The sequence below is a fragment of the Rhipicephalus microplus genome, unplaced genomic scaffold (assembly GCF_043290135.1).
Source record: "Rhipicephalus microplus isolate Deutch F79 unplaced genomic scaffold, USDA_Rmic scaffold_66, whole genome shotgun sequence".
Lineage (NCBI taxonomy): Eukaryota > Metazoa > Arthropoda > Arachnida > Ixodida > Ixodidae > Rhipicephalus > Rhipicephalus microplus.
Genome location: NW_027464639.1, coordinates 1,411,607 through 1,426,272, shown reverse-complemented (window position 1 = coordinate 1,426,272; position 14,666 = coordinate 1,411,607). Strand labels below are relative to the sequence as shown.

At 46.7% G+C, this 14,666-nt stretch overlaps 2 protein-coding genes across 11 annotated transcripts in view; one reads left to right on the top strand and one right to left on the bottom strand.

The window, feature by feature from the left end:
- The window catches only part of LOC142790041 (uncharacterized), a 467,642-nt gene that overhangs the window by 175,856 nt on the left and 277,120 nt on the right, over positions 1-14,666 (top strand). For all 10 annotated transcript variants that reach the window (XM_075885074.1, XM_075885070.1, XM_075885072.1 and 7 more), the window contains exon 10: positions 9,215-9,441. In XM_075885074.1, coding sequence (XP_075741189.1) covers positions 9,215-9,441 — 227 coding nt within the window. The remainder of the gene's footprint in view (positions 1-9,214; positions 9,442-14,666) is intronic.
- Positions 1-14,666, bottom strand: part of LOC142790043 (uncharacterized) — a 111,216-nt gene that overhangs the window by 16,634 nt on the left and 79,916 nt on the right. The window lies entirely within an intron of this gene.

Below are 14,666 nucleotides of genomic sequence, written 5' to 3'. Positions count from 1 at the left end.
GTTTAACGCGAAAGTGCTATCTATGTGTGCAAGAAACGCACTTAACTCCTAAGCACAAGGTCTTCCTACAGCAATATAATATTTCCCGAAAAGACCGGGAGGATGCTGTCATCTGGTGGCGTGGCCATTATAGAAGTATAGCATGCCAGCACTTGAAGCTCCAAACGGCCCTTGAGGCAGTGGCCATTCGAGCTGTACTTTTTAATAAACTGATTACCATATGTTCTGTGTACATACCACCACATCAACAGCTACACAGACGTGATCTGGAATCATTAATAGATGAACTCCCAGAGCCGTTTCTGGTTCTAGGTGATTTTAATGCACACAATGTCCTGTGAGGCGATGCTCACTGTATGTCTTTTAAATATAAAGGAGCCTACGTATTTTAGCCTTGCAAACAACTCATACTCCTCCATAGATCTTAGCATTTCATCACCGTCCCTTTTACCTGTTTTAAGTGGAACGTTCTTAAAAACCCTTATGGGAGGTGACCACTTTCCAATCATCCTGAGTGCGCTGAACAAAGGTCAATTACCCCGCAGGTTCCTCAATGGAAGATTGACTCAGCTGATTGGGAAGGGTATAGAACTCTTACACACATGACATGGACTGAGCTGTCTGCCCTGACCATAGATGAGGCTGTCACGTATTTTGCAGCTTTTATACTTGATGTCGCATCTAAATGTATTGCCAAAACGAGCGGCATGTCTTCTATACGGCGAGTCCCATGGTGGAACGACGCATGCAGGAAAGCACGGACCACTCAGAACAAAGCATGGGCATTGCTTCACCATTCCCCTGCAGCAGAAAACCTGAAAAATTTCAAGCGGGTCAAATCGCAGGCAAGGAGAACGCGTCGACAAGCTAGATGAGAGAGCTGGACAAAGTTTATATCGAGTATCAACTCGTACACAGATGAGGGAAAAGTGTGGAATCGGGTAAAGAAAATTAAGGGCCAACAAACGTATTCCCTTCCACTAGTAAATAGCCTCGGGGAAAGCTTGGAGGATTAAGCCAACTTTCTTGGCACACATTTCAAACACATATCGAGCTCCTCACACTACTCCGAATCTTTCTAGAATTACAAGGCACGTATAGAACAATAGTTAGAATGAAAATCCGCAAGAAATGTGGTGCATATAATGCACCACATTTAAGTGCCCGTGTGACAGGGGTATTATACGCTCACGCCTTAAGTATGGGGCAATAGTCTATCACTCTGCCTCTGAAAATGTTGCTCTGAAAAGCGCTCTGAAAGTGTTGGACCCTGTTCATCAAGGCATCCGCCTGTCCACAGGCACCTTTAGAACAAGCCCAGTTGAAAGCCTTTATGTAGAATCGGACGAGTGGTCACTCCATCTGCAGAAAACATATTCTTCCTTCATATATTTCCTTAAAGTAAATGCGAACAGTGAGCAACCGCATATTCCACCATCGAAGACCTGTCCAGCTCTCAGGTTTTTTTACAATCGACCCGCAATGGCATGCCCTTTCTCGCTGAGTGTCAGAGACCTAGCTGAAGAAACAGATGTCCCACTGCTTGTATACCACCTCAGCCCCCCCGCTCTGCGGCTCCCGCCATGGCAGTGGCAGGTCATAGACTGTGACACATCTTTCGTAGCTGTCACAAAGCATGCCTCCCCCATACACATTCGGATGTACTTCTTAGAGCTGCAACATAAATATGACTGTCCAGAATATTATACTGATGCATCCAAGTCCCATACTGGCGTGTCCTATGCGGCGGTCGGCCCATCCTTCTCGGATGCCGGCGTTCTGTCCGCCAGCACAAGCATTTTTACAGCCGAGGCTTACGCGTTATTTGTAGCCGTTAAACACATCAAAGAATTGAATACGCTAAGGGTAGTTATATACACAGACTCCCTGAGTGTCGTAAAAGCGTTGAAAAATCTTGCAAAACACAGAAACCCTATAATTATATCCCTCTATTCAGTACTCTGCGCGGCGTATACTTCCAAGCAACATATCGTCGTGTGCTGGGTGCCAGGACATCGCGAGATAGAAGGAAATTTGTTGGCCGGCCAGCTCGCCACGTCAATTAACGGAAGCTCTGCCAACTCTTCAGTTGCTGTCCCTATAATGGACCTAAAACCAAACATACGAAAAAAGCGCAGGGCTTACTGGCAGAAGTTATGGGATCTACAAACTCGTACAAGTTACACTTGATTAAACCATATCTCGGTAACTGGCTACCCACGTCGAAAACACTCCCTACAGAGGTCAGTCTCTGTCGGCTTAGAATAGGACACACACACAGCGCGCACGCACACCTTTTGTCCGGTGGTGACCCACCCAGCTGTCACAGATGTGGTCGTCCACTTACCGTACCCCACATACTCCTTGAATGCTCTGAGCTAGAGGCTTACAGGAAAAAACATTTTCCACTAGCGTACAAGGAACACATACCCCTTCACCCAGCTATGTTTATTGGTCGCGAACCTCCTTTTAAATATAATGCATTGAACGCATTCTTAAAGGAAGTAAAAACTTTCCATGTTATCTACTCAAGTGATCAGTAGCACAGGCTCTGAAAGTAGGCTGCTGCTGCGGATGCTACATCCAAAGAGAGCACCTGTCTCCCAGCCCTTGGGACCAAGGGCGCTTGCGAGGTATTGGTGCTAATATAACACTCCTATTCTATGGCGTCATCATAATGTAAGACTCATTCTCACCTGGCATGCTTCACTTCACTTTCATGATTTTAATAAATATGTCTTATGCACCTTTAGAGCGCAGAATCTTAGGCCCTTTTACAGCCATTTAACATAACCATTGCTCTCATCCGATATCATTTCCTGGCACTCTTTGGCCATCAATGGCCCTTGGCGTCATTAAACCACATATATCATCATCATCATCATCTGTGTCCGTGGCCAGGGTGAGGTTTAAGTTCGCCGCTGCTTGCCACAAATCCTCACCTTTACAGGATGACCGCAGATAACCCCAAGCCTGATGAGGAGTGTTGAAATCACCCGCAACCACAAGCGGGGAGATACCAGCCCTGGTGACAGCCCTACTCGAGAGTGCCGCAAACATTTGTCTCGAGTCATTTCGTGAACTATATATATATATATATATATATATATATATATATATATATATATATATATATATATATATATATATATATATATATATATATACAGAATGAAAACGCTACTGTTGAAATGACCCCCCCCCCCCCAAATAATTTCCACCAATAAGTGTTCCACCTTACTAATGTTCATTGAAAGATCATGCGAGATATTGGTGTATCCCTTAGATACAAACATGCAAATGCCCCTTTGTCTGTCTCCATGAAGTGCGCGAGATGTGTAACCCGGCAGCATGGCAGAATCCGAAAGCGTCTCCTGAAGCGAAATGGCGTGCGGCTTTTCAAAGTGAGAACGAATGAACTGCTGAAGAACTGCCTTCTTGCAGGTAAATCCCCAGCAGTTCCCTTGCCAAATCCTGAACTCTTTAGGCGGACGCGCCCTGGTTAGGCTCGAAAAATATGTGCCTGCGTTCGAGCACGTTGACCTTAGCGTCCAACGCACAGAAGTTAGCATCCAACGTATTGACCTTAGCATCCAGTGCGCTGAATTTGTCCGCTAAGGTATCGACCTTAACATGAACCAATGCGACTGTTTGGCTAAGTGACTGGAACATGTCTCTGATCTCAGTTTTAAAACTGCAGTTCCTCATGAAGTGCGTGCCTTGTCAAAGCCCTGTTTTCGTTGGACAACAGTACACTGCACTTTCATTGGTGTTTCAACGGGCGTCCCCGTGGGTTTTTCTACGGGCGTTTTCATGGCCGTTTCTATAGGCGTTTCCACGGGCGTTTCCATAGGCGTTCCCCCGCCGCGGTGGTCTAGTGGCGGTGGTCTAGTGGCTAAGGTACTCGGCTGCTGGCCCGCAGGTTGCGGGATCGAATCCCGGCTGCGGCGGCTGCATTTTCGATGGAGACGGAAATGTTGTAGGCCCTTGTTCTCAGATTTGGGTGCACGTTAAAGAACCCCAGGTTGTCGAAATTTCTGGAGCCCTCCACTACAGCATCTCATATTTATATGGTGGTTTTGGGATGTTAAACCCCACATCAATCAATCCATAGGTGTTTCAATGGGCGTTTCGAGTCTAGTGACCTGAGGAGGTTGTGGAGCCTCACTCTTGGCGTTATTAGCATTCTTAAGTGCGACTATCTCGACTCTAAGTTGCGCGGTCGCCTCCTTTAGTGCAGCATTCTCCCTTTCCAGCTGAAAAATTATATCATATTTCTGCTCTGGCAGCATGCCCCCATCACCTGTTTCTGGGAGCTTTTGACGCGATCAGCCCACTCGGTCGCTATAGCAGCAGGCACCTGAATGCTGACGGCCGGGCCCCGTGATCGGGAACAGCTCCGGGACTGAGAAATGCTTGTGGATCGGGGACCACTCCTGTATCGGAAGCGCCCCCTCGAGCTCCTGCACTGGGACCTGGACTTGTTGTTCGATTCGGACAGCTCATGTATCGGTGGGAAGTTCTTGGCAAAGTCGCGTCTCTCTCTCTTGCACAGTCTGACGATTTAAGGGGGGAGGTGGCTTTGAAAAAAAACTTTTTTATTTGTTGACCTACAGCAATGAAATTTGGCATGCATACTCATAAGTGTCTAGAATAGGGAAATATGCAGTTTCATCATGATAGCTTCAGTAGTTCTCAAGTTACATAATGCTACACAATCCAATTACATGGTCTGCTCGTGGAAAGCCTAGCGCTGCAACAAAACATGCCAGGAAGCTGCGAATGATGTTGATCTTTACTCAAAAGAAAGCTACAGGGTATGACACTCTCGGAATTTTTTAATAAGTTCTCGTTTTTTTTTTTTTAGAGATCATCATGGCTGCCGACACACATTGTCAGAAACAATGGCACGGACAAATCATCGTCTAGAAAAATAACAGGGCCACAAAACAGAAATTGAAGATTGCTGTACCCACAAGCAGTGTTCAGGGATTCAGGGAAAAAAAACAGAATCATAATCGGTCCAGTCATTCTCGTGCTACTCTTTCCACGAGCAATGCACAATGTCCAAAACACACTTGTGAGAAAAAGCCTGTCGAAGTTTTCGACAGGCTTTTTTTCAATGAACTTTTTTGTTTCTCGTTGGATATTGATGAAAATTGGCACAGACACTAAGAATAACCTCACAGTGCTTTCATAAAAATTTTGAAGCGATACCACAAATACTTTACGAGAAACAAATTATTTCTTCACTGAACCATGTGGAGGGGCTGAGCATAATGTCAAAAAAAAAAAAAAACGGTATTGAGAAAGCTGCATTTAAAGTTTCAACTTTTTTTTACATCTCTAAGACACCTAAAAATTGTGATCTCAGGTTTGTCTTGTGATATTTGACTTCTTTTCATGATTCACTCCTTTTCATGAGTTACAAGGAACAAGTATGCATTTCAAACAAAGTTCTTTGTATGAAGGAGTGGTGTGATAAGTATGACAGAAAAGATTGTAATTGAATAAAACCATATACTGAAATTATTAAACATACTTTTTTGTGCTGAAGTTGTAATTAGCATAATTAAGTACTTGATTACAAATATTCACTGAACTTTTTTTTTTATTTGGAGAGAGGTTTTATTGCATCAGAAAAATGGATCACACCATGACGGCCTATGCCTTCTTTCCAAATAACAAAGTTATGGGCAGAAGACTGGTGGCACGGGAATTTCTAGCACTATAAGTAATGACACGAAACGGGCATATAAAAATTCGTGCCCCTGATTTACACATGCTCTTTCGCCGCTCTAGCCGTGAAACGCATCATCTTACAGCCGGTCGCGGAAATTCTAATCTACAGCGATTCATTAACCTTGGAACATTCATAGACGTTCGTGGAGACATCAAGCACGGCTCCAAGCACGTCTGAATCGCATCACAAAAGCTTACTGACGGCACTCCATATGACCGTGGGGTGCGCGGCCGCGTGGACAGTGCAGCCGGCGCGTAATGCACTTGCCGGCGGCGTTCGATGACGATCCGCGAAATGAGTAACTACGAAGACAAAAAATCGGCCCGCACTGCACTTGGCATCGCATTTTCGAATGACGACGCGCGAAACTGCTAGCCGCTGTTCCGAGCGATCCTTGGCAGTGAAGGGGGGGGGGGGGGGGGGGATGACGAGCTTGACTGTGTTGTCCGCTGCCGATGCGTAAAATGCCCGTACAATATTCGGAGGAGCTAGCGAGTGATGTGGTACATTCCTTGCGAACAAGCACGTCACCAAGAGTGCGCTTGCGCGTCGTTCCTGCCCGCAGTCTCGCTGTCTGCGGAGTTAGGCCTAAAGCCGACTCCGATGACGCGCCGCACTCGTAGACCGCCGCGCGCCCGCTCGTAGTAATCCGATCGTGCATCCGGTGCGGCCACTCGTAGTAATCAGGTCGTGCCGCCGCTTACAGCTTCGTTGCTTGTGAAGAAACACGTCGCCACGAATGCGCTAGCGGGTCGTTCCTGCCCGCAGTCGGCGAAGTTAGGGCTAAAGACGACTTCAATGACGCGCGGCGCTCGTAGACCGCGCTGACGCTCGTAGTAACCTGATCGCGCATCCGCTTACTGCTCGTAACTAAAGCGTAGTTATAAATTAAGTGATTATCAAGCCATGAACACGTCACGAAGTGGCGATTTTCGAGAGCCATGTCCTCGCGACGCACAAGCAGCAGACGACGATCTCCCGGAGCGAGCATCGGGCCAATGGCGAGACAAGCTGAGGCAACATGGCAGCCACGGCCAATCAAGGGCCTCAAAACGACCTTCAAACATTTGCTTTTTGCTCGCTTGTTGTCAAAGGGAGGAGCCAGCTGAGGTGGGAAAGTTAAACACGGAAAAATGCTCTTTCCGATGAGCCCAAGAAGCCGGCTCCCGGCCCAAGCATAGCGAAGCTATTATTTTGTGAAAATCGCCGTTTTCTCGCCATTTCCAGAAATATTTTTGCTATCTAGGTGGGTGAAACGAATTTTCCGAAGCACTTCTGCACGGTTTTCAGTGTAGATATTTTGGAATCGGATAGAAAAAGGGTTCCAGAAACTGAAAACTTGAGTTTCAAAAAATCGATTTTTTTTGCCATTTTTCGCGATCCCAAAGCCGCGTCCCCCCTTAAGGTATCTCAAATCTTTGTGTATAGGTTCTGTCGGCCGTTGGATGAGGCCCTCCACAGAAGGCGCACTTCGGTGAGCAAACGTCCTGGTCGCCAGGGGAGGTGATTCCACAACCTCGACAGATAACATTTCCTGGAGTGGGACACACTTCAGCTCTGTGGCCTAATCTACCACAGGTGTAGCAGACGTCAGTATGCCGTCGGTAGAGGGTGCACTTGACTATGCTGGAACCACACATGACGTAATTTGGGACTCGGAAGTCCTTCAAAGAGGATAACGACTGTGGTAGAATTCTTGATTCGCCACACTTCGAGAACAGATTCCTCGGTTGAATAGGAAGTCTTCTGAGCTCTTCGTCCTCAATTTCCCTATCAATGTTTCTAATGTCCTTGCATGTGTTGTCGGGCGCAGCAATGTAAGAGCTAACCTCATACCCTGCGTTGATAACGGTGATGGTCTCTAGACTTGCGTAGGCCTTAGCGTTGGCTTGCGATGGCGTACTAATCACAACAATGTTCTGCGCAGCGTTACGACAAACGATGTATTCTGCGATATCCGCAGCTGGGAAATGCGCCGCTGTCGAGAGGGCTTGAGAAATCCGGACGTTACTGATACTCTTGACGTTCAGGCCTCCCCAAGGCCTAACAATGATTTGAAAATGCTTCCTTGGTAGATGAGGCAGCCTTGACGCTTTAGGTAGGCATTTCTTCACGTTGGCGGCAGATCGGGTGTCAGCGTTCTTGCTGTATGGTGGGCCTTGAACTTCAGCGCCCGCCCTGAGTGCTTTAGTTGACTTACGCTTACAAAGCGCCGTTGTCCATCCAGAACACTGGAATTCTTCAGGAGAAATGTCCTCCCCTTGTACAGTGACTTGCATAGCTATCTTGAAAGCTGAAATGTGCTGAGCCTTTCGTTAGGCTTAGCTAAGCCTAACTTTAGGCCTAGCAAGCCACAGTGTGGTCTAACAAAAAAGTCCTTCAAAATTCGGTAAAAGATCCATCCCCGTGACAAAATTGTTTACACGTCTTCAAGACTTCGGGCGTCAACTGGAGCAAAAGGAATCAAACACATAGCTAACTTTCACAGAAAAAAAAAAAGGTGAACAAGCAGGAGCCGATGTTTAGACGACCGCATAAATCGGCTCCCTCTAGCATTTTCTGACCTGCGAGAGTGGGGGGGGACATCTGTTGTGATGGTTTAATTACGGCCAATGATGATGCCGACACTGCGGAACCGTGCACAAGTTGGGGCATTGTGAATGAAGTACGTAGCGAGAGCGATTTGTAGGAATCGGATTGCGAGAACGACTGAACTTTGGAGCCAGTGCCTCATGCAGCTTATGCCACGGGCCTCAGCGAACGAGCAATTTGCCGTTTTAAATGAACTCGATACCGCCCTTATCGCTTCTGTTCTTCGATACACAAGCGTCACGCATTTTTTGAACCGAAAAGTTTGTGTTTTCACTCGCAACTTTTTTTAAAAGCTTTGTTTCATTTACTATGAACTTCAGGATGCAGCGAACGGATGCCACGTCCCGCTCAGGTTCATTATAAGCGGGCTCGACTGTGTTTCGAATACTTCGAATAGTACAATTCTAGTGCCAGTCAAACAGAGTAGCAAAAATTGTTAGAAAAGTATTTCATATATTTGTGCACTTCTACAAAGAAAATATTTTCCGTGCGGCCCTACAATATGGCAGTTAAATCAGATACATCGGAGCACTAGGCTCACTTTGTAGCTCATTAGTTCCAGTTTGCTCTTTAGATGCCAAAGAAAGTATGCCAGGAAACTGCATACATTGATTCACACCCGCCTAGCCATTGAGATTTATCAAGCTTGCTATAGCATTTGTGCTGAACTTGTTCTTTTCTGAAAATGTGATGTCTGTACTTCTGCAAAGCTGATCATTTACCGGGGTTGAAGCTTAAACTTGTCATTTCTTTCAGTAAGCTGACATTGTGCAAGAGAGAGAGCCTGTTTGTAAAGAGCGAAATTCTGGCATTGCAGTTCTACTTGCTCAAATTTACGTTAGGCAGAAAGAGAGAAATGTGCACATTAATTTCCCACAGCCCAGCCCCAGTGAACGCTCAAGCAGATAGCGAGCCGCCTCGCTATTTCTTGCGAAGCCATGCTCGGCAGGTCTCGCACGAGCATGTTGCCGAGAAGCGAAAGCTGGAGGCCAGGGGGAAGAGCAGTGGCAAGAGGTGCCTGTGGAGCCCCCCTGAGCAGGCCCAGCCCACGGAGGATCCGGCGTCAGCCAGTCCCGGCCAGCATTGCAGCCAGGGACTGCCTCACGGTGGGAGGACATATTTCGTATAACATTTGTTCTGGTCAATCATGTTGCTAGTGATGTTGAACTAAAATGTTTTCCACTGTATGACATCGGAAAGAACAGTGGTGCTAATTGTGCCATTTAGGTACAGTGCCATCTTCCTGTGCCTTGTTGCGCATATTCGAGTAAAGCTTGCACCAACTGCACAAAAGTCCACCAACTCTTCTAGTTTACACAACATTGTAGACCATTTGTAGTCCAAAAATATTTCTTGTCACGACAAACACTATGCAGCTTTTCCAAAGTGCCCTGATGCTCAATTCATTTCAGCAATGCACTTTTTGTCACAATATATTCAGCCTAATCAGTCTTCGCCACTGCATACATCGCCATTGTTGCAAGATGAACATGCCGTCAACAATTGCACATATTTGTTAGCGAACTGACATTAAGGCGTAGAGAAGTGATCATATCGTTCACAAGTCACTTCGCGTTTCATAATGTAGCCATCACCGACAAGCAGTAACAGCTACCGTATATATTCGCATAATGATCGCACTTTTTTTTTTTTTTTTCAAGAAACTGACTCCAACTTCGGGATGCGATCATTACGCGGGGTAAATTTTCCGTGAAAATGTATTCTGAGCACCGGAAACGCGAAAAAGTCGCTAATCGGAATGCTTACAGTAGCTATCATGAACATAACCAAAAATAAAAGTAAATTAAGGCTTATGATTGTAATAAAATGCACGCATTACGCAGGAGCTACATGCATGGCACACTTCCCTTCTATTTTTTACCGCTCCTACCCCCCTAACGTTCATTCAGACTCTGAAGCATCACTGGCGTCAGTGTCGTCGCCGCACGGTTACCTGTCGGAACCGGCAGTTTTTCACTCTCCCACAGAGGGTCATCTTCCATGCCGTAGAGCGCGTTGTAAAAGCCAGCGACAGTCCATTCCGCCGCATAAAGCTTGTCGTCCAGCCGGAACTGGCGCGGATGTCCTTTGTGGCTATTCCGAGCCTCCGGGAAACTGCACGCCTGCGTCCGTATCATGTCTAATGACACTGCATAACTGTTCTTGTGCATGTCCTTCACATATTCGAGCACTGCCTTTTCAATGTCTGGGAACTTGCCAGATTTAGGTCCACGGAAAGCCCATTGCGTGCTGTTAGTAGCCATGAGCATGTCGCGCTGTTTTTTCCGATGTCGGATCCGGATTTCGTCTACGCCGAAATGTCTGCCGGCAGCGCGGTCCCCGTGCCCTAGCGCGTAGTCAAGCGCCTTCAGCTTGAACGCCGCAGTGAAGCTCGCATACCGCCCCATGGTGAAACAACGCTTCAACAGATGATCACAAAGCACACAAAAAAAAGAGGTTTCAGGAAACAAAAAACATTGCTGCGGGATGAACACGAGTCGACCAACAGGCGGCCGCCGCTGTAACAGAGTGGGATGTCAAAACAAACATGGCGGCTGACGGAGCGAAGCCACAGCATTATTTTTCTTCTTTGCGTCAGTTATGGAGGTTGTGAGTACGTCACACGCGTGAAAACAGTTTCTTCCATCTAAATAAGGAATGCTTTCATTTAAGTAGGTAAATTTACGGCACTAGCATAGTGATGCCCGCTTTCAGATCACAGAAACAATGATAGGTGCGTTCTGCTAGACTTCGCACATGACATGTCGATGCGGCAAGTTCAGGTTGTGATCATTATACGGAAAAAAAAAAAAACGTTGAATTTAGACGACAAAGTTTAGGGGTGCGGTCATTATGCGAGTGCGATTATTACGCGAGTAAATACATATCGTATTTACTCGCATAATCGGCGCACTTGCATAATAGGCGCACCCCTAGTTTGGTCGCGGAAAATTCGATTTTTTTTTTAATTCCGCGCATAATAGGCGCACCCCGAACTTGGCCGTGATCAGAAACGATTCTACCCCCCAGCGGTACAGTTGTAACGCGGTCCCCGTACCTTGAAGAAAAAAAAGAAGGCAAATCGACGAGCAAATAAAAAAAATTCGAAGTGCAATGACCTAACCAACATGTTTGTCGAAATAAAACTTGAAAAAAAAAAAGGCGTCCATGAGCGAAAAAAAAAACGGCTGTTCCATCAATTACTGATACCCCCCAAATCGCCGCGCTTTTTGGAGGTCACGTGTACAACGCCGGGGGCTCGATCGCCATCACCACCATCGGAGAAAATGAAACGCCATTTTGCAAGCGGTGTGCGTATGTTGTGGCAGTGTATTGAACTTTGCTTCCACCATGGGGAAGTACGCGAGCTACACGGCTGGGTTTAAACTGAAGGCAGTGCAGTACGCGCTGAAGCACGGCAACCGGGCTGCAAGCAGGCATTTCGGCGTTGGAGAAACCAGTATTCGGTACTGGAGGGACCAAGAAGAAAAACGTAAGGTGACGAAGAAGACACGACGGGCTTTCCGCGGTGCCAAGACCGGCAAGTATCCGAACGTCGAAGAGCAACTGGTCCGGCATATACGGGAGCTACGACAAGACGGCTGTGCTGTGTCGTTGGATATTGTGCAGACTGAGGCGCGCAAAATAGCCCGAGCGCAGGGCATTGAAGCAAAAGAGTTCAAAGCCAGCTCCGGATGGACAACTCGTTTCATGCGGCGCCATGGCCTCGCACTGCGAAGGCAGACTACCTTGTGCCAGCGCTTGCCCGCAGCATATGAGGACAAAGTGGTGGACTTCCACAGTTTTGTTATAAAGCTCCGACAGCAGAAAGACTTCATTTTGTCCCAGATCGGCAACGCTGATCAGACCCCCCTTTGCTTTGATATGCCGTGGAACACGACAGTGGAAGAGAAAGGTGCACGGAGCGTCATCGTCAGAACGTCTGGCGCTTATAAACAACGATGCACCGTAATGTTGGCGGTGACAGCGGATGGGCGTAAGCTACCACCTTACGTTATTTTTAAACGTAAGACGCTCCCAAAGGCGAAATTCCCTCAAGGCATCTACGTCAGAGTCCAGGAAAAAGGCTGGATGAGCGCGGAACTCATGGTGGATTGGGTGAAAACAGTCAGGGGTCGGCGGCCGGGTGGTCTGTTGTTGCCATCCATGCTTGTCCTGGACAGTTTTCGTGGGCACCTAGTAGACCGCGTACGAGATGAGCTGAAGGAGCTGCCCACAGATCTGGCAGTGATTCTGGGCGGCCTCACATCGATACTGCAGCCTTTGAACGTGTCCTTGAATAAACCTTTCAAGGACAATGTTCGAAGGCTGTACACCACCTGGATGGCTGGAGGACAAGATCAGCTGACTCCAGGTGGTAAGATTAAGAGGCCGCCTGTGGAAATGCTGTGCGCTTGGATCGTGGAAGCGTGGCAGGCGATCTCCGACGAAGTCGTCAGGAAAAGCTTCAAGTAGACGGGTATCTCGAACGCACTGGATGCGAGTGAGGATGACATGTTGTGGGGTGCGGATGATTCGGACACCGAAAACGAATCCCCGCTCGGCGAGGATGAATGTGTGATCTCCGACTCGGACTCCGAATAGGGAAAAGAAGGAACAGCTACGACTTTTGTGTAAATAAATTTTATGTGTGTGTGTGCAGTTGACGGCTCTCGCTTGTTCATTAAAAGGTATGTAGGTATGTTTGTTTTATGCTGAATTAATTGGTAAACGATAAAGTCGCCTTTTACTTGACAATTGTGCAGATTTAAAGCGCGAGAACCGAGTTGAAAAAATTTTCGAAAATTTTACCCCGTGTAATTGGCGCACCCCTAACTTCGAGCTGGATTTTCTGAAAAAAAAGTGTGCCTATTATGCGAGTCAATACGGTATTGGCATTGGAGACTCGTGTGTTCAAAAGCTTTTATGATATAAAAAAAAACTACATGTCTCTTGATCACACTGGGCAATGTTCTTCATTATGTCTATAATAAAGCCAAGGCAATGATGCCCACTTTTAGTTCATCTGGTATGATGAGTTGCAACGTCTGCTTGAGCACGTCCAAGCACTTTTCGTGCGGCTTGATTGTGAAGCTGGCATAACTTAGGTGGCAAGCCACCGTGGACCACATGGCCAGCCACAAACAAAGAACTCTTATGCGCTTCCCGAATGCCATCAGAACAATCAGTGTTGTCATCAATTGGCAACAAAAAAGTTCAGTTTTACCTCAAGGGTGAAGAACTGAATGTAATAGCAGTGAAACGAAATGCTGTACAAAGTAAGGCTGGCAGCTAACTTTTTTTAATGTGATGTCACAAAACACCGGAAAGTGCTAGTGTAAGCGAATGCAGGCTCTTCGTGGAGAGATGCTTTTTTTTACACAATGCGTCCGTGTAGACAGTGCAACACGTAGCAGGGTATACGAGCCAACTGCTGATGCCTGTTGAGGTAGTACGCATGCCCGTAGAGTTCAAATTCACGATTGCTTCAGGAGCGAGACCTCTGCCCAATCTCCATATCCCTTACTACTTGTTTAGGACCTGCGAGGCATTCGCCTCTTCAGAAAGCCACTTCAGAAAGAGCAACACTTTTCGCACACTCTACTTCGAAGTGTGTTTGAGCTGCCCACTGATGGCTGCTGAACTAGGACGCACGCCAGTGCCTTTAGAAGCAAAGTTCACCCCTTTCGTCTTTTCGTGTTTATTCAAGACTGGCAGGTTGTTTCCTTTCTGCTTGGACAGCAATCCTCCCAAGCGGGGTGTTTACATGCGCCCTCTGAGCATTAAAGATGGGCCAGCTAGTAATATTTTTGTTTCAGCTGCGTTCATCGTCCCTGCACGAGCGCATTTCTCTGAGTAGTGTATACGATGGGTGATGGCATGTTATCAGTTTTGGCATGACATGGGATGTAGCAGCGACTGCAGAAATCCGTTGAGTGTGTTGATATTGCTGTAACAATAATAAAGTTATTGCACAATTCACCTTAGTGTTAAAAAAAATGAAGCATTCGACAAATGTTGCTTATTATGTGCTGTGAAATAGGGCGACATATGCTCTGACTGTTCTCTCTGACTGCTCAAGAAGGCCATTGTGGCTCCTCAAAGCTTGCTACAAAAGGCACATTTGCCTGCTCCTAGGACTACTCCCAAACCTATGTACACTGTTCTACCCTTGAGAGGGACAAAGAAGCCTTTTCTATTTACAATAAGTTTTGTTTAAGAACTAAACACTTCATATGCATCCATAGTTATATAACACACTGTTTAATGAACCGTGATGAAGTTTCACTGTTTATTATTTTTTTCTTTTTGGTAAAGCCATCTCAGTGAC